The sequence below is a fragment of the Cotesia glomerata genome, linkage group LG5 (assembly GCF_020080835.1).
Source record: "Cotesia glomerata isolate CgM1 linkage group LG5, MPM_Cglom_v2.3, whole genome shotgun sequence".
NCBI classification, from domain to species: Eukaryota; Metazoa; Arthropoda; class Insecta; order Hymenoptera; family Braconidae; genus Cotesia; species Cotesia glomerata.
In genome coordinates, this window is record NC_058162.1 from 6,156,893 (window position 1) to 6,177,888 (window position 20,996).

Consider the following 20,996-nt stretch of genomic DNA (forward strand, 5'->3'; position numbering starts at 1 on the left):
AACGAAAAAGGGCCGAAATACATTTATTGAAAATTTTTAAATTCATGGAACTAATTAAAAAAATCATAAAAACTAGACAAATAATAGTTTAAATTGAAGGTAATTAAATGAAGTTCAAGATAAATTTGATAGATTTTATCTATCTTTTACATCTGGCAAATTATTTTCATAAAATATACAAAATTCAAAATTTTTTGAAAATGAAAAAAGTTTTCAAACACCCACAACTCGTAAACTAACCGGCCGATTTTGCTCATTTTCAAAGTTGATCTTGGTATTGATCCACAGAATAAGCCCACAAAATTTCATAAAGATCGGCTCAGAACTGTGGGCGCAATCCTGCTTTAGATTTTCTAAAGAAATCTACCTAAAAAATTATGCAAGCATGTGAAGATTTTTACTTAATATTCTTCAGTAAAAATTATTAGAAAAATTCAGGCTTTGCGCAGATCTACTGCGCAAGCGGCATTACCAAACTTTTTGTTCTTCCCTTAATAAAGAAGAGGATAAATATTATTATTATTTAATTAATATAATTTATAACTAATTGGAAAATATTTTTATTAAAACTTTTTTACTTTATAAATAAAATACTTAACTATTGAATTATAATTTTGAAAATAGTGGATCAAAATCAGTGCAGAGGATATTTTTATTTAATTAACAAGTTATTAAATTTTATTTACACATTTTACGGCATAAAAATTCCGATAGAATTTACATGAAGAAGCGAAAGAGTAAAAAAATATAAATAAATGAAAATGAATAAAAAAATAGCCCAAAGGACAAACTTGTGATTGGTTATTCACCGATGATATGTAAATTTAAAAGCGTCACAACAGTCAATAAAATTGCAAATTCGGATTACATAAATAAAATCCGAAGGGACACATATGTAGATTTGTAATCACGTTATATTAAAACAATAAAATAATTTTTTTTTTAACTATAAATATTAAATAATAATAATGTTAAAAGCATAGAGGCATGATTTATTTTATACGCTGTTACAAATTATTACCATAATAATGTAATTATTAAGCAATAAATTGTTGTTTTAAAAACCGCAGTTTATATTTTAACAACAATTATTATTTTTATTATTATTATTGCAGTAATAATTGTCATCTATCATCTATTCACGTTTTGATTTATTTATTTATGCATTGTCCTCAGGGTCATCCAGTTGGAATGCTAGGCGAAGACGGAGGACCAACCGCGGGGGCACTTAGCGATGGTGTACCTGGTATGGAACCTTCTGAGCACCATAATCCCCCGGAAATGCTCGACGGACTTGATGGTAAGAATTTTTTTCTCAATTTATCTTATTTTATTTTTATTTTTTTTTTTAATGAAAAAAATTTCAATTTCCTTCAAAATTTTACAAGTCGAAAAATTTCAAAATAAATTTAAAAATATTTTCAATTGAATAAAAAATTAGTAAAATTTTGATGGAATGCATGAGAATGATTTTTTTTTAATAAGTAACATACGTAGTTGTACGAGACGAGCATCCCTTCTAAATCTAATCTAAAGTGCGAGTGTATTTTTTTATTTATTTTTATTTTTCATTTTCGTTAACTTAAAATAAAAATAAAGAAAACTATCAATGCCCATATTTAAAAAAAAATTAATAAAACAATAATATTTATTAATAATGAAAATTAATAAAATAATATTATACAATAGAATATAATAAAATGAATAGAAGAAAAAAATATATAATATCTAAATGTCAATATCGAATATTAATTACATATACAAACATGTAGGTTGTGGTGATGGTATCGTGCATTTGCTATGTTGCGGTTAAAAAAAAAATTGTTGCAAGTGTCTCTCTCCCTGTCTCACAAGTACTTTATTTATTTTTATTCTTTTATTATTTATATTAATATAAATATATATAACGAATACATAATACAAAATATATATATATATACATACATAGATATTATGTATAAATGTAAATACATAAATAACAACAATTATAAATAATAAAATATATAAAACTATAAAAATCTATATTAATAAAAATAATGAAGAAATGTACATGCAAATGGACAGTACTCGGCAGTGATTGATGCTGGTGCGTGGGTTGATTGTGTGGCTGACTTTGTCGAGTGATCGTTTTCTCTCAAATATATTTTAACGGGACGGACTGTAAATAAATTTAGGTTATTTATTTTATTTGTTTATCCATTAATTTGAACATTTTAACGGGCTTATTATTTTGCATGGTTTATGTTTACGCTTACGCAATTCCTGCATGCTCCCAATTCATTATCATTTAATTTTTTTAATTTTTTTGTAAATAAAAAAAAATAGAAAAAAAAATGAGCAACATTTGTGGTGTTTATTTTTTAAATAATTGAATTTATTGGGGTTAATTTTTACTTGGAAAATTAAAGGATCGACGTAGAAAAGTGTGAAGTAGTGTGTGACTCGTTATTTAATTAAAATAATATCTGATAATATCTTTTATTATCAATACTATTATTTTTATTATTACTATTACTATAACTATTTTTGTTACTTTATATAAACTATAAAAGCAAAGTATCCATTTGTGCGAATTTTTCACCGTTTGAATCATAAAGAATTTATTTATATTTAAAAAAAAAAAAAAATTTATATAAAAGTATGTATATAAAACGATATCTGAGGAATTCTTCTTTCGACTGCTGCGAACTTTTCTCTCTCTATTTTTATTATTTGTTGCGACATTGTAGAAGAATGACATTGTAGAATTTGTTGTTGTTGCAAATAAAGAGTGTGCCGATTTTTGCAAGACAAATTTTATAAAGCTCAATCTGTGAGATGAATTTTGGAAAAAAAAAAAAATTGCTACCAGTATTATAAGCAAGTGAAAATTTAAAAAAACAAAAATTGAACCGGAATCTTGCATTCCAGGACCACCAGCGAAAAAAGAAAAGGACATTAAGTATGACCTTCACAGTAAATTAGAGACGCAGCTCGGTACGGAAAGTTGTAGGTTATGCGGTAAGAGTGTTGCGAACATAAAAAAGCACATGAAGTCCCATTTTCCTGACAAATATCAGTGTCAGATTTGTATGATTTCATTGACGAGGTCCGACAATCTCAAAAGGCATATCAAACTTAAGCATGGGATCCGCGAGGGCTCCATGATTTCCCCATTTATGCGCATGGAGGCTAAACATTTTCTCGCAAAATCCACCGACGAGTCATATCTCACTTAGTTCCAGTAATTAATAAACAACACATTCCGTATTCATTTTTATTTATTTATTTATTAAATTATAATGTTGATACTTTATGCGAAGCATTTCAAAAAACAAGACATTAGACTCAGGAAATAAAAATAAAATTATTTCTTTTTATTTATTTATCGTAGTCTGATCGTTATCGTGACAAGACTACCTCTTTATTTATAAATATTATAATTATTATTATTATTTAGTGCCATTTAATGATAAAGCGTGCGTGTTTTATTTACAATTTATAATTAATTTTTTTAATTCTTAATACGGCAATTAAAATTGCATATTACCATTTAGAATGTAACTCTTTTATTAATTATTAATTATTAACATTTATCTTCACTATAGAATTATATATAGATATGTAAATAATATAAATATATAATACAAAGCTCTTTCTCTGTAACTTTTTATTGAAATTAAATAGAGCAGGAAAGTAAAAAATATTGGGGTATTAAATTTCACAATTTAATAATCGTATTGATGTTGAGGTAAAAAAATCTTGGTACATTTCCACCGAGCAAAGGATGAAACTTGTAGATTGTGGATGCGTTATTTTCGTAGCTCGAGTTTAGTACTACCACTAAAATGCGACAAGCTCCAGTATATAAGCTTTCGTCTTTACAATATCCTGTATTTATGAGTCTACTTCAGTACACGTACTATAATACTATTGAAATACGCATTGCATAAAATCTGGATCCGAGCTAAGAAGTATTACAAAAAATTCACCGAGGTTTTATTACATCTTCAAGATGTCTTGTATATATTTTTTACTCACTTCTTAGTACGTTTGTACCGTTAAAGTGTTTTATTATTTTTTATTCTTGAGGAATAATCGCAAATAGTTTTGAAACGCCAAAACCACCGTATACTTATCTCGTAAAAAATTATTTTTACTGCTAGAAATTGTTACACCCATTAATAAAAATCCAATCGTTTGAATAATTATTTTTTATTGCTTTATTTGAGATTACTCGCCATTTATTTGGATAATTTATTACAATACGTGCGCAGACCGACAGATTAATTATGATAGTAAATTTATTTTAAACTATTTTTTGTCTACTTTTTTTTTTTTTAATAATAAAGTCATTTTTCGATTATTGACAAATAATTGAATAAAAATTTGGTAATTATTTACAAGTGGGGTCAAACTCATTTTGGGTCATAATTAGATGAAAAATTAACATTATCAAATTTTTTTTATTCTGCTTGTTTTTGCGGCGGATTAATGTTGAAAAAATTTGCCTTCAAAAGTTGGAAAAAATTTTGACTCTCATGTTTTTGGATAAAATTTCTATTTTATTTTTTTTTAATATATTTTTTTTTTTGAAAAAATGAACAATTTAAAAAAAAAAGTTGAACACAATTTTCTAAAAAATTTATAAATTTCTTTGAAAATTTGTAAAACTTCTTAAAATTGTGATAATCAATTTTTTTTTTTAATTGTTCATTTTTTTTATGTATTTTTCAAAAAAAAAATATATCAATAAAATCAAATAATTTCGTACAAAAAAATGAAAATTAAAATACTTGACCCCACTTGTAAATATTTACCAAAAATTTATTTAACTATGGCTTTTTTGTCTTTTGAAACTTATAAAAATCATTTTTGTATTTTAAACATTAATTCTCAAATAAAATTAATTAAAAAAAAAAATTTTGATTTTAAAGATTAAATAAAAAATAGTTGAAATTAAATGGCAAATTTTTTTTTTTAATTTTTAAACAAAAAAAAATATGATTTTTAATTTATCCCAAAAAATCAAATCCTGACATTGGTTATCCAGAAACTCAATCTATCGATTATAAAATAGGATTAAACTATTAAACTCGACTATAAAGGGATGCGTGGAAAGTAAATTACTAGCCAAATGTAATTTCAGCAATATTTATTGAATGTGGAGTTTAAAATCAGAAAAGAGCTTATTCATTAATTACCAAAAACTTCTTTAAAATCCGAAAATTAATTTAAGATTTTTTTTTTTTAAATTACAAAGATATAGAATGAAAATTTTCCTCACTTTGAGTTCTAATTTGAGATTGTCTAAAAATAGTAAAAAAAAAAAATTGAACCAATATTCAATTTCCACACGTGAAGTGAACACTTAAAAGCACATAAATTCAGTCTCGTGTAAATTTCCTTTCAATCTCAATTCAGTGGCTCACCGGATTCTTGAGACAATATTTAATAACCGTTTGATTGAATAATGTATTCGAGTAAAAATGAAAAAACACGGTAACTTAGAGAGTAAAAAGTCTAAAAAATATAAAATGAAGACTGGAGCTGTATGAATTTTTAATATTTTCGCATTAAACGTTTTTATATTTTTTATTTAACTTGAGGCTATATTCTCTAGTGAGAGCTAGTGTAGAATCGCCATCGCCGTGACCGCGCATTTTTATCGCGAGTTTCTCCATTCACTTGACGAGCATCTTTGTAATGGATTTGTTCTACTAGTACTCGAAAGAATAAAAAATAAAGAGTTTTAAATAAAGAAATAAATAAAATAAAAGGAAGATATATCTTTTGGTGCAGAGAAAGCGGCAGATATTGTATATTTATCTTATACACATACATACCTACATATAGATACATATATACATATAATACATATAAATATATATTTTTTAAATTCAGTATTATATGAAATTATATTTTAATAATATTGAATATTTAAATTTTAATATCGCGATTTACGCCATAGGTTGTGATTAATGACTTAGGTTATTGACCTAAATATTTAGCATGAATACCCGGCTAAAAAATATCTAACGTTTCATTTATTTTCCTCGGGTATTAGCTAAGTAATTAGGTCCGTTTGTTTATAAGCGGAAAAATAATGGAAAATCAAGAATTAATAATTCGAACAAAAAAAACGTAATTATTATTAAATTAAAAATAAAAAATAATTTTTTAAAATTTATAAAGACTGAATAAGGATCCCCGAGTCAGAGACTCGAAATAGTCATGAGAAACTAGTCCCCGAAGGCCACAGGCTCTAACGTAATTCCAGATTATTCTTTGAGGTCTCATTCTGGTGCCTTTTTATAAGTCAATGTCAATAATCATCCGTGTTCAAAAATAGTTTTACGTTATTAAATAATAAAACTTTTTTACAATACTGAATTAACAAAAAACTAAAAGGTACAAATTAGATAACGTAAATTTTTTATTTTTTAATAATTAACTGTTTATATTTAGATATTTAAATATATATATATTTACATATTTATATTTACAATAATAATAATAAAAAAATAATCATTTTTGTCCTGTTCAGTACAAGTTAGCTCTCTAGAGTCTTTAAATTTAGAAAACGCGTTTCGCCTTGAATTCGAGTAAATTTATAATCCTTGTTTACGAAAAAAATTCTCGATTTAATTTTCACTCACTAAACAACCTCCATTTTGCTTATATTTAATACATATATTAAAAACGTGTCTGACACGTGCTTAACTGCAGTTCCTCTTCCTCTACGTTGCCTTAAATATTAAATTATTTACTCGAATAATGTCAATTAAATCAGAGGATATTTTTATAAAGTTAATTGCTCAATACTTGAATTGAATAAATAAACTATTTTATTGTAAACTTCTCTAGCTAGTGGCCTGTAATTTTATCGCGAGTATCTTTTAAGTTAAATATTTATAAAACTAAGATAACGTTAATTTAATTTTCTATTCTTACTAATATAATTTATTGCTAATTTAACATAATTTGTGTGTGGGAAGCTAAAAATAATGTAAATCAACTTAATTTTTAGTTCGCAGCCTAAAAGGTCGTTAAATATTTATTTCGAATTGATAAGAGTAAAAATTGGTTTGTGTTATAATTAGAGCTCGTTATCTAACGCTCAAGTACGCACTATATCGCTAGCTCGACAATCAATCGTCTCTCTCTTTCACCAAGATAAGCTACTTAGTCACATTTAATCTTACCCTTATTACAGTTACCTCGATAAGAGGATCAACATTTGCGACTAAATTCCGCAAAGTGTTTCCTTTTAAGATATCAGCTTGGCTTTGTTTTTTTCCTATTTTATTTACTTTATTTACTCTTATTTTTCGTTTATTTACGCCCATTTGTGCTGCGATTATTTATTATTTTTTAAAGTCTAAATATTTAAAATAAAAAAAAAAACTCGATTTATTTTTAAATTAAAAAAGCCCGTACTTAGCCGGCAAATTAAAATGGCGACTCGCCATCTTGTCGACAAGTGTTTACAAGGCAAGAAATACTCTTAATTAAATATTTAGACATTTAATTATAAAAAAAAAGCTAACCATAATTTAATACCAATAATTTATTTTATTTATTTAATTGTGTGGATGTTTGTTTAAAAATAGGCTTATATATTTTTATAAACAATGTAATTTAAATGATATAAAATGAAATGTAAATGAAAAAGTTTGCGTACTATTTAATTTTTAATTATAAATTTATAATTAAAAATAAACTCGGAGAATTTTAATTAACACGCTTAATGAGTCAAGTAAACAAAATAAATATATAAAATTGGTACTTTGTCCTCAGCGATCAATATAATACCAAATGAAATAAAATTCAACGAATGGATCAATGAGTGCAAATGCATCAATTGCCTAGGGGAAGGAACTAACCCTCCAAGTTAACCCCTCATTTTATTTTATTTTTTTCCTTGTACTCCCCTTAAAACTAGTGCGTCGGCAAGCAACCCTCTGTTACTCCGCCATGCTCGGTAGAACCCTCGGCTCGATTATTCCAACGAGTTCTCCCTCTCACTTAACTCTCTTTATTCTCGCCATCAGAGTGATGATGAAAAAAGAGGCAACGCACAAGGTCACGCGGTCTTCAGCTGCCACCCTATCATCTGTGTGATACAAGGGATGCTCAGTACTCTCAACTCATGGTTCTTGTCTCTTCTATTTGTCCTGCTATCCTGGCGTATTATAGACCGGAGTTTAGATCCCAGTGTAGACGTGTTACATAATACAAAGATGGCTCGTTAGCTGCTTACTAACACAGACTCACACAGCTGCTGCTATTGTAATAAATCGGTCAGCTTATAAAGCATTTTTATTTTTAAATTCAACTTTCCTCATGGTTTTTACCATTTTGTTAAACTTTAAAGTTATCTGCCAAGAAATTTTAAATAAAAAAATTTCACTAACTTTTATTATTAAAAAATTTTTTTTTTTTTACACTTTTATAAATATTTATGAGTTGAGGAAATTTTATTTTTTACAATTTTTTATTTGAAAATTAAATCAAAAAATTATTTATAAAAATCTTGATTTTTTTTGTTTTTAAAATATTTATAAATTAAAATTTTACTTTACAATTTTTAAGCTAAAACATAAAAAAAAATTAATAAAAATTTTAATTGTTTTTAATTTAAAAATATTTTTAAATATTTATAAGACAAAATTTAATTTTTTACAATTTTTAAATTAAAACTTAAAAATTATGAATGAAAATTTTGATTTTTTAATTTGTCAAAATATTCAAAAAAATTTTTTGTAAAATCCACTTTATTTATTATCAAACGATAAAATCTTAAATATCAAAATTTTCTATAACAATTAAATAAATAATATAATTAAAAAAAAATTTTTTTTCTAATTATTTTCAAATAACAGAGCCTTAGGTCTATAAAATCCTAGAATGGTCAGTTAAAGGACGAAAGACACGGTTGATCACCAACAAAATTGAAACTAAGGGTCTTGTATCGGGGTCGATTCTCAACCATCCTTCATACTCGGTTTAAACTCGAGTCCAAAACAAGTATCAAGACTTACATTAACTCGAGTAGATCCCGAGCTACTTCGATTGTACACTCGAAGAAGTTGGAAGTTGCTCAACCCTTACCTTGTATTGGGTGAAAACGGGTTTAGTTCTACCGCTTCACGAGTTTTATTTTTCTTTTCGCTGCGCTTGTTTTATATTTTATGGATTTTTCTTATATCCACTCTTTACTCTTTTATCAAGTATTTACTCGAATATCGCGTCTAGTTCCTTTTATCCCGGTCTGTTTTCATCGGCAAATATCATGAAATCGTCTGGTACTTTTATTCAAGGACCTGTTCCTTTAACAACTTTTCCTACATTTTTTCCGTTTTATCACTTTAGATCTGATTGAAATATGATTATACCTTAACAAGATTGTGTTTTACACTTTTTATTTTATTTTTTCTTAAAAAAATAAGTTTATTTTTAAGATAAAGCTCAGGAATTATCAGGTGATTTAATCATCACGGATTGGAATTTTTAATTAACAAAATTATCAAGCTTGTGAATTTATATTTATGTTTTATTACACAGTTAATTAATTTTAACAATACCAATATTGTTTTTACAAATATAATACATCACGTCTATTAAAACAATATTTTTAATTAATAAATTTTTAAACTAAAAAAAGCTCATGAAATTTATTGAAAAATAACAATTTTATAAATCATTAAAAAAATTTTTTTTATTAAAAATTTATTAAATAAAAATTTTACCGACGCTGGGAATCGAGCCCAAGCCTTCTGCAGTAGAAGTTGATGATTTTTTTTTGTCGCCAGTGGTTTAATGACGTCATGGATAATTGATTTTTTTTATAAAATTTTTGACAATTTCTATGTTTTAAATTAAATCATTATTTTAGTTTGAAAAATTTTTTTGCCAACAAAAAATTTCATAATTAAATTCCATAAATTATTTAATAAAAAATTATTAAGTTTATTAAAAAAAAAAAAAAATGTCTTGATAGTTGAAAAATAAATTAATTTTTCACTAACATCATTAAAGATTTTTAAGTAAAAAAATTTTTTACAACTATTTTAATCCACGGGCAATTATAAATAAATAAATAACTAAATAATAGCACGTCAATAGCAAAGTCTTGTCGGTAATAACATGTCTGCGTGAAGATGCCACTTAAATCAATCAATACCAAGCCCTTGTTGTTATGTCCTGTATCCTATTGACTGCACTGATGTGCATCATGATCATGACTACGATCACGACCATGATAATCTTCAGGCCTCAGTAATTCCGACAATATCTGAGTCCACGGATTCTGTTATATATTATTAAAAGAAAAAGAGAATAAGAATCCTTGAGAGCTATCTCTATTTCCCACTCGCTCACTTATCATCCATCCAAGATTTTATTAATCGCGGACAAATTACTTGACCATTTCCGAGCGTGTTAATTATCATCAGCGATTTTATTATAATATAAAAAATAAAAAAATAATGATAAGAATAAGCGATTAATGTAACTGTATTTTTGTACTGAAATAATTGTCAAATAAAAAATGTCCGAGTGTGAATGAAGTGCGATTGGTTTTAAATTTTCAAGGAAAAAATAATGTAAATTTTAAAGGAGCTATAAAAATATATTTCGAATAACATTGTCATTAAATCATTATCATTATTATCCTTATCATTTTCCTTAGTTATTAATTTATTAATATTTGTTTTAATTGTCGCTTTTATTTTTGCTTATTTTAGCTAACTCACTAACGTTTTATTGATGTAAATAAATTAATCCTAAGTTATTATTATTCATCTAACATTAATGCACTAATAAGAGGTTTTTGCTCACCCTAAATTATTACACAGCTCCATCGGATTTAACTATTTTTAGGGGGCATTCATTAATGTTTTAGCTCTGGTTTTATTGTTTTAATTAATTATTTTATTTTATATAAAAAAATTTTTTTAAACTGTAATTTTCCAAAAAAAATGCAATTTATGAAAAAAATAAATTAAATTTGAACATTTAGCGACATTTTTGTTGTATAATTTTGTAACTGTTATAAAGTTTATTGAAAAAATGTAACTATATAAATTTCAGGAAGGTTTGTAGTCTTCAAAAAAAAAATAAAAATTTATTTATGTAAAATAAAATAAATTTATATAGTTAAATGTTTTCAATAAACTTTTTAACAAAGTTACAAAATTGAACAACAAAAATATCGCTAAATGGTTAAATTTAGTTTTTTTTTTTTATAAATTGCAGTTTTTTTTTTTAATTTAGGAAATTAAAGCTTAAAAAAATTTTTTCTTTTTTAAAAAAACAAAAAGTATGAAAATTTTTTTATTATGAAATATCTCTCAAAAATTGCAATTGAAAGAAAAAAAAGTTTTTCTTTCAAATCAAAACTATCAAAAATTTTTAAATAGATTTTTAATTTTTTATAAATTTTACTAGAGCTAGAGCATTTACGACTGTATTTTATTAAATAAAATTTACCGCCATTATTAAAACAAAAATTTACATTAAGGTGGCAGTTTGTCAGGATTTTTTGTCTAAATTCTAGCAAATTGACATAGCAAAAAATAAAAAACTCCTTGTTGGGTTCTACCCAATAACAATAATAATACCACCCACAAATTAAATAATAATAACAATAATTAAACCAATGATTAAGAGTTAAGGGATTATTACGTGATTAATAGCTTTTTTTCGCACGCCGCAGCTGCTGTACAATATTTTTGCACACAAACACACACCTACACACACTCGGTATAAGGAATGCGGTTAAATATATATTATTTATATATAAATGTATATATTTTCGCGTTATTAAATTGAGATTGGTAGTGGATGGACGTTTTTGGGAGACCCGAGATTAGCGAAAAAAAAATTAAAAAAAAAAAAATTAAATTGGATAAAAAATTTGCGTAAAATCTTCGGGCCTCCCATTGAATAAAAAAAAAAAAAAAATTAACTAAAGCTAAAATAAAAAAAGAGGAATCGGGAATCATCAGTTTAGTGACTTGTCTTGTGTTGATGTTGCAGGTTCAAAAGCCTGGCACATGCGGCTGACCTTTGACCGGGTGCCAGGCGGCTGCAACCTACACAGGTGCAAGCTGTGCGGCAAGGTCGTGACGCACATCAGGAACCATTACCACGTCCACTTCCCTGGCAGGTTTGAGTGTCCTCTCTGTCGTGCCACGTACACACGTAGTGACAATCTGCGAACTCACTTTAAATTTAAACACCCCGAGTCAAGAAAAATAGACCTTAATGATTTTGTCGCCAGCTCATTGGCTCTCTCCGCGTCAAACAATGATACGATGAACACCTTGTCATAAGACGAGCTTGCGTGGGTGCGCGGTGCGTACGTACGCCCACGCAACGTGGATGCCCAACAACTACCGCCACAACCGCCACCACCACCGCAGAACTGGCGCGTGCCGGCCCTCATTCGTGATACCGAATTTTTAAATAATATTCATAATAATAACATTAATAATAATAGTAATAATAATAATAATAATAATATTATTATTAATAATAATAGTAATAATCTTAATAATAATAATTCTATAACTCATAATAATAACAATTTAAATCCGAGTCTATTTACGCCTGGATGGCCGGCTTCGTTTTTACTGTTCAATCATTTCTTCTCTGAACACCAAATCTTGTAGGTTTTACGCTTATCATCATTTATATACATATTTTAATATTTATATATATATATATATATCGTGTCTTTGATATCAAAGGCCGATTAATGTTTTTATGTTCTCACTTTTTACGGCGCTTTTATTTTTACCAAAAAGGCATAAATAATTACTTTCTTAGTTGAATTTAAAATCAAAATTCTCTGATATAAATTTAATGGTTGATATTTTAAGAAAGAATATTTTTAGGAAAATTTGAGGACTTTTGGTGGAAAAAAAAAATTTTACTTTAATCAAGGCAAATTTTTTTCTTAATTTTTTTAATTAAAAGAATCTTTTTATAACATTTTAAATTACATTTTTTTTTTTACATGATGATTAATTACAGAAGAAAAGTAATAACTACAGTTTGAAGTAATTTTTAATAATCATTTTTTTTTTCTACTGTAGAATTAACTTTTTTGAAGTTATTTTTCCCTTTATGCACTGAAAAAAAAATTGAACTTGAATCACGAAAATAATTTTTAAGAGTTTTATTGTCTTGAATCAAGACGAAAAATTCTTGAATTAAGTAAAATTTACTTAAACCAAGAAAAATTTCTTAGTTTAAGAATTTTTCTACTCAAATCAAGAAGATTAAGTTCTTCAAAATTATTTATTTGATTTAAATAATTTTTTTTTGTGTGCACTGTAACGATTCAAAATTTTTTAATTCCAATAAAAAATAGGAATTAAAAATTTTCTTATAAAGTTTTAAATTTAACTTGATTTTTAATATTCTTAGATCAAGAAAATTTTGATCTGAAATAAAGCTATGATTATATTTATGAAGAATTTGAAAGATATTTTTAATTTGTCAGTTCTCATGAGGGATGAAAATTATTTAACCCAGTTCTAATTTTTAAACTTGATGGAAAATTAAATTAATTCTTATTTTAGATTGCAAAATAAATCATTTTCAATTTTTATTGATAAATTTATGCCTTTTTGGGTTTAAATAAAATTTTATTAAAGACGCGGTATAAAAATATATTTAAAAAAAGTGATAAAATCACTATTTCTTATTAACTAAAAAAAATTAACGTGATTTTTAAGGATGCAGAGTGATTTTTTACAATAAATTTTAGTTGTTATATTTAATAAAATAAGTTAACATAATTCAAGTTTGGTGAAGATCGATACCCAGGCGTTTAAAAATTTTTATATATAAAAAAATGAATAATTAAATTTCGGATTCGATGGGTACAGCTTTATTTATCTGTGTTAAAAATCTAATATTTGTTTTTTAACATCAGATACGTTGATCGTTGGATAATGAGGGCCTCGTATACCGCGTGTAATAAAATCCTAAACAAATAATTAATTAATCTAATATAATTATAATGTTCAGAAGGTCTGAATTGAGTATGAGAGAAAAACTAAAATAAGGGAGCAAAATGTGGTGCCAATTCCTCCGTAGTTGCTGCTGAGCGGCGTCGGCAGGCTGGCAGCCGTTTTAGTTTGTTTCTCTTTATTTTTATTAAATTTTATTATTACGGTAAATTTTATTAATTAATGTTATTATTATTGATTATACAAAGGGTTAATCTGTTGTTGTTGAAAGTTTAGAGTTGGACATCATCATATTAGCTTGTAATGTAACTATATTAATTATAATATATTATATTGATTTTTAATTTTTATTTTTTGGGACTGACGTGACATATTTTATTGAAATTTATTTTACGTGCAACTAATATGGATGTTTGACTTAAAGTATATGTTGTTGACACCTGAAGTCTATAAATTAAAAATATACTGTGAGTAATGCAGCAAATTTGTGGAAATTAATGACATTCCACGATTAGATTGGGACTTAAGCATAGACGGATGAATATAAGATTTTTATTGTACGAAAAAAATGGAAAAACTCAAAAAAAAAAAAATGATTTATAGTATCATATTTTATATTTTATATATTAATAATCTAACTGTTACATTAATGATTGGTTACAGATAGTTGAGTATAATATAAATTACACAACTTTTATTTTATTACACTACCTATTATTTATTTTTATTATTTATTATCTGTATTCACAATTTATTTTCTTTAGAATTTAAATTTCGCGGAAATTTTTAAATTTGAATTTCGCGGGAAATTTTAAATTTAAATTTTAGCGCGCTTTTTTGCCCAGTGTTACCAAACAGCAGCCAAACAAATAAAAATAATTTGGTAGAACTGTAGCAGCCAGCCATTTTGATTAAAATCAACCATTTTGTCGTACACAGATTAAAACGGCAGTAAAAATAAATGATAGGTACTGTATGTGTAATTATTATTAAAAAATAATTACATCGCACGTTAATGGTTGAGGATAGTCCATTTTGTTTGCCAATAAATTGTTTAAACGTTTATAATAATTAATATTTCGCGGCAATAGCGACTACAGATTTATTTAATTATTATTTAATAAAAATAATAATATATTTTAATATAAATATATATTATTTATATTTATAAAAAAACGATAACAAAGATAATTGATGTTAGTTACTACTACTATTATTATTATTTAAATGAAAGGGAATAGTTACAAATGATGCAATAGATATGCAGGTTTATATTTAATGAAAAATATAATAGCTAAAAGTAAAAAGTAAATAGAGATTTAAAGAGTCAAAGTAATAAACTATTCAAAGAGCCAAACCGCTTAAATAATTGTGATCATATGATATTACCGTCTATCTCTCTTTTATTTTTTTAATTGGGATGGTTAAGTTCTATTAACAAGGTTTAAAACATTATTATCAATCATGGGGGCACTTTGCATGGTTATAGCTTAAAATTTAAAAACAATACTATTATTATTTAATATTGATTAATTAATTAATATATATATATATATATATATATATATATATATATATATATATATATATATATATATATATATATATATATATTTAATATACATACAGAAAAGTTATATTTAACCAGAATATTAATATATTATGCAGATTAATAGATATAAAAAAATAATATATTGGATAATTTATTATATTTTGTTTGTTTTGCCGTTTTATGATTTTATATTATACACAATGTTATTTAATATTCATATACGAATACTTGTGAGCTGATATGTGAGCCGTTACGTGTGCTTTGTGTTATTTATTTTAAAACGTCCGAGTTAACACTTTCTTTTTCTTTTTAGTTTATTTACAACTTTTGTTTTGTTAAAAGACACTTGTCTATCTTTTTCTGGTTAATTTTTAATAAAATATTTATTAACAAATTATATCATTTTTTTTTTATATTTCTTCTACACACATTTTTTTTTTAGATTATTTCAGACCTTAAAAAAATTTATGGTCTTTTAATATCAAATGCAATTATAATTTTTAATTAAAAAAATTTTTAACTCATTTCAATTTCTGAAAATTCATTCAAATAATTAAAAAAAAAAATTATTAATTCAAATTGTAAAAAATTGCAAAAATTATAAAATAAATCTTCAATATTTTTAACTTATAAATTTCAAACATAAAAAATATTTCTAATGCTCAATTTTAAAAAATTATTATCAAGTCATAAACATTTTTCAATAAATCATAATTATATTTATTAAAAAGTGCGCAAAATTACAGTAAAAAAAAAAAAAAAATTAATTTTTTATCTAAAAACAAATGAAGCAATTTAAATTAAATAATTTAAAATATCATAAGCTAAAAATACCAAAAAAACCTTAAATAAATAATTAAAATGAGGATGATGCAGTGTAATTGCAATGCCTATAGGCACCGACATATCCATATGTATATATATATTAAACATTATTTCCCTCTTCAATATACATATGCATATACACATTTGAATATATGAGTGAAATTAACTCAACCGCGAATAATTTCCTCGCAAAGAGACAGCTTGAGCTTATTATTCACTACCCCAAAAAGTAATTTCATTTTCGTGGAATTTTCCAAAAAGTAACTTAACAAAATTTTTATTTAATATTTTTATTTAAAAAAAAAAATTAACCAGAAGAAGACTCGGTACGTGGAAAGAAATACGGCCTGCACCAAAAACCAAACAATTACCGCGATTACAACAAATAAACTGATGATTTATTAATTAACGATAATATTAATCAGGCTGCCAGGCTGTTACATTTAATTTGTTATTAACTAATTATTATTATAATTATTAATTACCTTACTCTCCCCTACAAAATACGAAACTTGATCGATAAAATAAACTAAAATGATAAATGAATTTTAAAAATTGATTATTTAAATAATAAAAATGCTGATATAATACAACCACTATTAACTAATGCACTTCGACAACCGCTACTACATTATTTATATATATTTACAACTACGTGGTGTGGAGTGGAACATTGTGATAAAATAGATTGGTGCTAACACCTTATTGAAATTGAGATAAATTTAAATTAAATCTAATCTAATCTAAACTAATAAAATAACTAATTAATTAATTAAATAAACAACTAAAAGTCGTGCAATATTGCAATAGGGAAATAGTCACTCGACAGACCTGTTTTATTTTTCCCAGTCGAATTATTTATCAATTAATGTATTTATATTTATATAAAAAAATATTTAATTAGATGATGAAAGCTCAAAATTTTGCAATGTGATATTTTACTCGAAATTATTGAAGTTATTTTTAATTCCGACTTGGGAAAAATAAACGGAGGTGAAAACAAAAGCACAGATTTATTATTTTTTGAATTTTATTTAAATTTTATAAATGAAAGTAGCTGAGGATTTAAACATATATGTATGTTAAATGAACCAATGGCTGTGCACGTGTGTAATTTTATTGACAATGTTACTGTACCTAGGGCTTAAGATGTTTTAGTTAAAAAGGTTTTATAACAGTTTAAGCGAATAATATTACTGCCCGCGATCTGTTGAGTGACAATTTTTATTTCCCAGGTTTATTAAAATCTCTTTGTACATTATTTAACTAAATAAACTGAAAAAATTATTTAAATTTACTATTATTAATTATTAATATAATTCATAATAATAATAATAATAATAATAATAATAATAATAATAATAATAATAATATAACATAATATATATGCAAATAATTGATATATGTGTATATAGACCTCAATATACATGTATATATCTTGTGTATATATTTATTAACTAAATATATATGTTTAAATCAATCAATTCGTAATTTAATCTATTTAGAAAAAAAAATTTATATTATACATAAATTTTGTTATTTTTATTGTTTTAATAATCGTAGCCAGCGATAAGTGTTCTATTTGAAATTATTTTTGAAAATTACTTTTGAATAATTAATCGTTTTTTATGCGAGTACACGATCAGACTGAAGTTGTGATTGGCCTGGAGAATTTAAGATTTTACTTTGTGGAAATTGAGAGAGTGAGAAAAATTTTTTATTTTATGAGAGAGATATTTCGTCCTTGGTTAATTTTTTTTTAATAATCAATTTTCTTCAATGTTTATTTTTTTATTTTTGAGTTGGAGAAATATCTGACGTTTTTTGCACACTAAAATCGAAAACTTTTGTCTATTTTAACAAAAAGTTTTTTCAAGTTAGAATTTATACTTAAATTTTATAAAACTGAAATCAGCTGACATTTTATAATTTTTTATTTTATTAATCTATTATTAATAAATTCTAACTTGTATTTTTTTTTTATTTCTACACATGGAATTTTTTAACTAAAATTTTTTGATAATAATTTAGTTGCTAAAAAATTCTAAAAAATTGACAGACGTCAGCTGATTTCAATATTATTAAATTTGACAGTTTTTTTTAAATATTTAATTAAAATTAAAGAATAATTTTATTAAAATTGAAAAATTAAAAATTTACAATATAAGTTATGATACTGAAGTTAGCTGTCAAATTTTAAAATTTTTATAACAAGTAAATTACAATGAAAAAAAATACTTTAAAAAATTTCCACTGATAATTTTTTTTTCAATTTTCATAATTGAAATTTTTTATAATAATTTAATTGATGACATTAAAGTTAGCAGACACTAGAGAATTTTTTAATTTTTTTTAATAAAAAAATTTGTTCCAAAAAATTATTTTTAAAAAATTGCATTTTTAATTTTTTAAAATTTCTACATGTCAATTTTTGAAAAATTTTTTTTTGCCATAATTTATTTGTAAAAAAAATTCTAAAAATGATTAAATATCTGCTAAATTTATCATTATTTTAATTGCTATAAAAATGAAAAAAAAAATTCTATCATTTAATTTTACAGATTAGGTTGTCATTTTTAAGTTATAAAAAAAATGATTGAATTGAATGAAAATTACGTTAGCCGACATCTGAAAATTTTAAGAATTTTTTGTCATTGAAAAAAAATGCTTACAAAATAATAAAAAAAATTTTCATTTGTAAAAAACTTGAAAAACTGTAGGTGAGATTTTTTAAAAATTTTTTTTGTTCTAATTTAATTATTGAAAAAAATCAAAAAACTAAAAATGTCGATTAACTTTAGTATTATTTGAATTGAAATATTTGACAGGTCCTTACCGTCAAAATAAAATATTTCTCAGCAACTCTAAAATATTATTTTCCCGAAATTTTTTACTATTAACCCGAAAAAAAAGTTATGTCAAGCAATATCTCTGTCAATATTTTTCAACGCTGTCTTCTCGTCTGAAGAACGAACTAAACCGAGATAAGAAGAAAAGTAAAAGTAAAAAACAAAGTTATATATTTCAAATACAGTTACTTACGGGACACATGTGTCGTTGAGATTGAATGACATGAATTAACACAATAAAAACAATATTTTTTTTTATTGGCGGGATTTTATTCATTTTCAATGACACCAACTGCGGCACTATACATAAAAAAAATTTAGCCAATAAAACTTATAAATAAATAAATATACATTTATACAAATAAAAAACGGTAATAACTCCATTTAACTTAACATTAATATACGCTGAAAAAAAAATATATTTAATAACTAATTGTGGAGGAATGTTTATTCGAAAAGCCGAGGTTGTTCGTCGCTAAAAATTGCCAAATTATTTTAAATAAATTTCATTTTTAATAAGTGTAGTTATTGAGTAAATAATTAAATTTATAAATAAAAATAATAATAATTAATAAAAAATAATTACAAGGGTACGACAACGAATTGGCAGCCTCGAATTGTATAATCTCTCTTATTAATAGTAAAACTAGAGATTAACAATTAATTACAATAAATACGGAGTAATTATACCACTCAAGGGAACTAAAGATTAAGAGGTAAATCGGTTAATTTTATTACGACAACAAATAATAATAATAATAAATATTAGCTAAATAAATAATAAAATTATTCTTACATTTTATTGTTATTATACTCTAACAATTAATAAACAAGGTTTTATGTTATGATTATTATTAATTTTAGTGTAGATAATATGGATGAAAATATATAATATATATAAAAAGATTAAAAAAAAAAAAACACAAACAATTACAAAGGATTTAATTACATGTGCATTTAATGTATTTCTACTAATTTTTTTTGATTAAACATAAATTGTGTGTTAATAGATTCGTATTTATTATTTTTTGTTTTAATTATTTCCAGCTTTTTTAAAAAGTCGAGTCGCGACATTATCCTTATTTTCCTTTTCCTTTATTTAATTATTTAAATGCTTGTAATTATAATTATAAATTATATTTTTATTATTGATCTAATCACAGAGACAAAGAGAGAGAAAATGATATTTTGGAGACATACGAAGCTCGATTGGAAGTATGAATGATTTAATTGATAAATAATTGTAATGTTATTTATAAATTAAATAATTGTGTTAGTAAATACCTATTGAAAAATAGAAAAATATTTGAACAATGCATCGAGAGATCCACGATCGATCGTGCGCAGTCCACTTGCTGAAATAAAAGTTTAAATAATTGTTAGTAAAAATAAAAAGTAAAGAAGAAGCGAATACGGACCAGACTGCCATGCTGACTGTGGTTTCTGTTGTTGCAGAGCTCAAAAATTGGCGGATTTCTCAGATATTTGAACGACAGAATAACACGGACGAGAGGAGGCGTTGCTCGTTGTGCGGTAAGGTCGTTACGAATGTACGGAATCATTATTACGTGCATTTCCCAGGCAAATACGCTTGTCCACTGTGTCCTGCTGTTTATACACGCAGTGATACACTTCTCACGCACACACGCACTAAGCACGCCCACGTGCAATAGCGCACGGGATTCTATCGTCCTTATTACGGCGTGATCTAGCCAAGAGGATTTTTTTTTCATTATTTTTAAGTTACTTTTTTTTTTTTTTTTTTCGGTACAACGACTATAGATTTATTAAAAAAACAATTTTTTT

General features: G+C 24.8%; 1 protein-coding gene across 11 annotated transcripts in view; it reads left to right on the forward strand.

Moving 5' to 3' along the window:
- Window positions 1-20,996, forward strand: part of LOC123265976 (sex determination protein fruitless) — a 40,119-nt gene that overhangs the window by 16,648 nt on the left and 2,475 nt on the right. For 7 of the 11 annotated variants that reach the window (XM_044729979.1, XM_044729984.1, XM_044729981.1 and 4 more), the window contains 2 exons: window positions 1,177-1,300; window positions 2,911-3,249. In XM_044729979.1, coding sequence (XP_044585914.1) covers window positions 1,177-1,300; window positions 2,911-3,218 — 432 coding nt within the window. In that variant the 3' untranslated portion in view covers window positions 3,219-3,249. Of the gene's footprint in view, window positions 1-1,176; window positions 1,301-2,910; window positions 3,250-12,021; window positions 12,801-20,645; window positions 20,965-20,996 lie in introns of those variants that run through there. The other 4 variants (XM_044729988.1, XM_044729990.1, XM_044729989.1 and 1 more) reach the window with 3 other exon arrangements.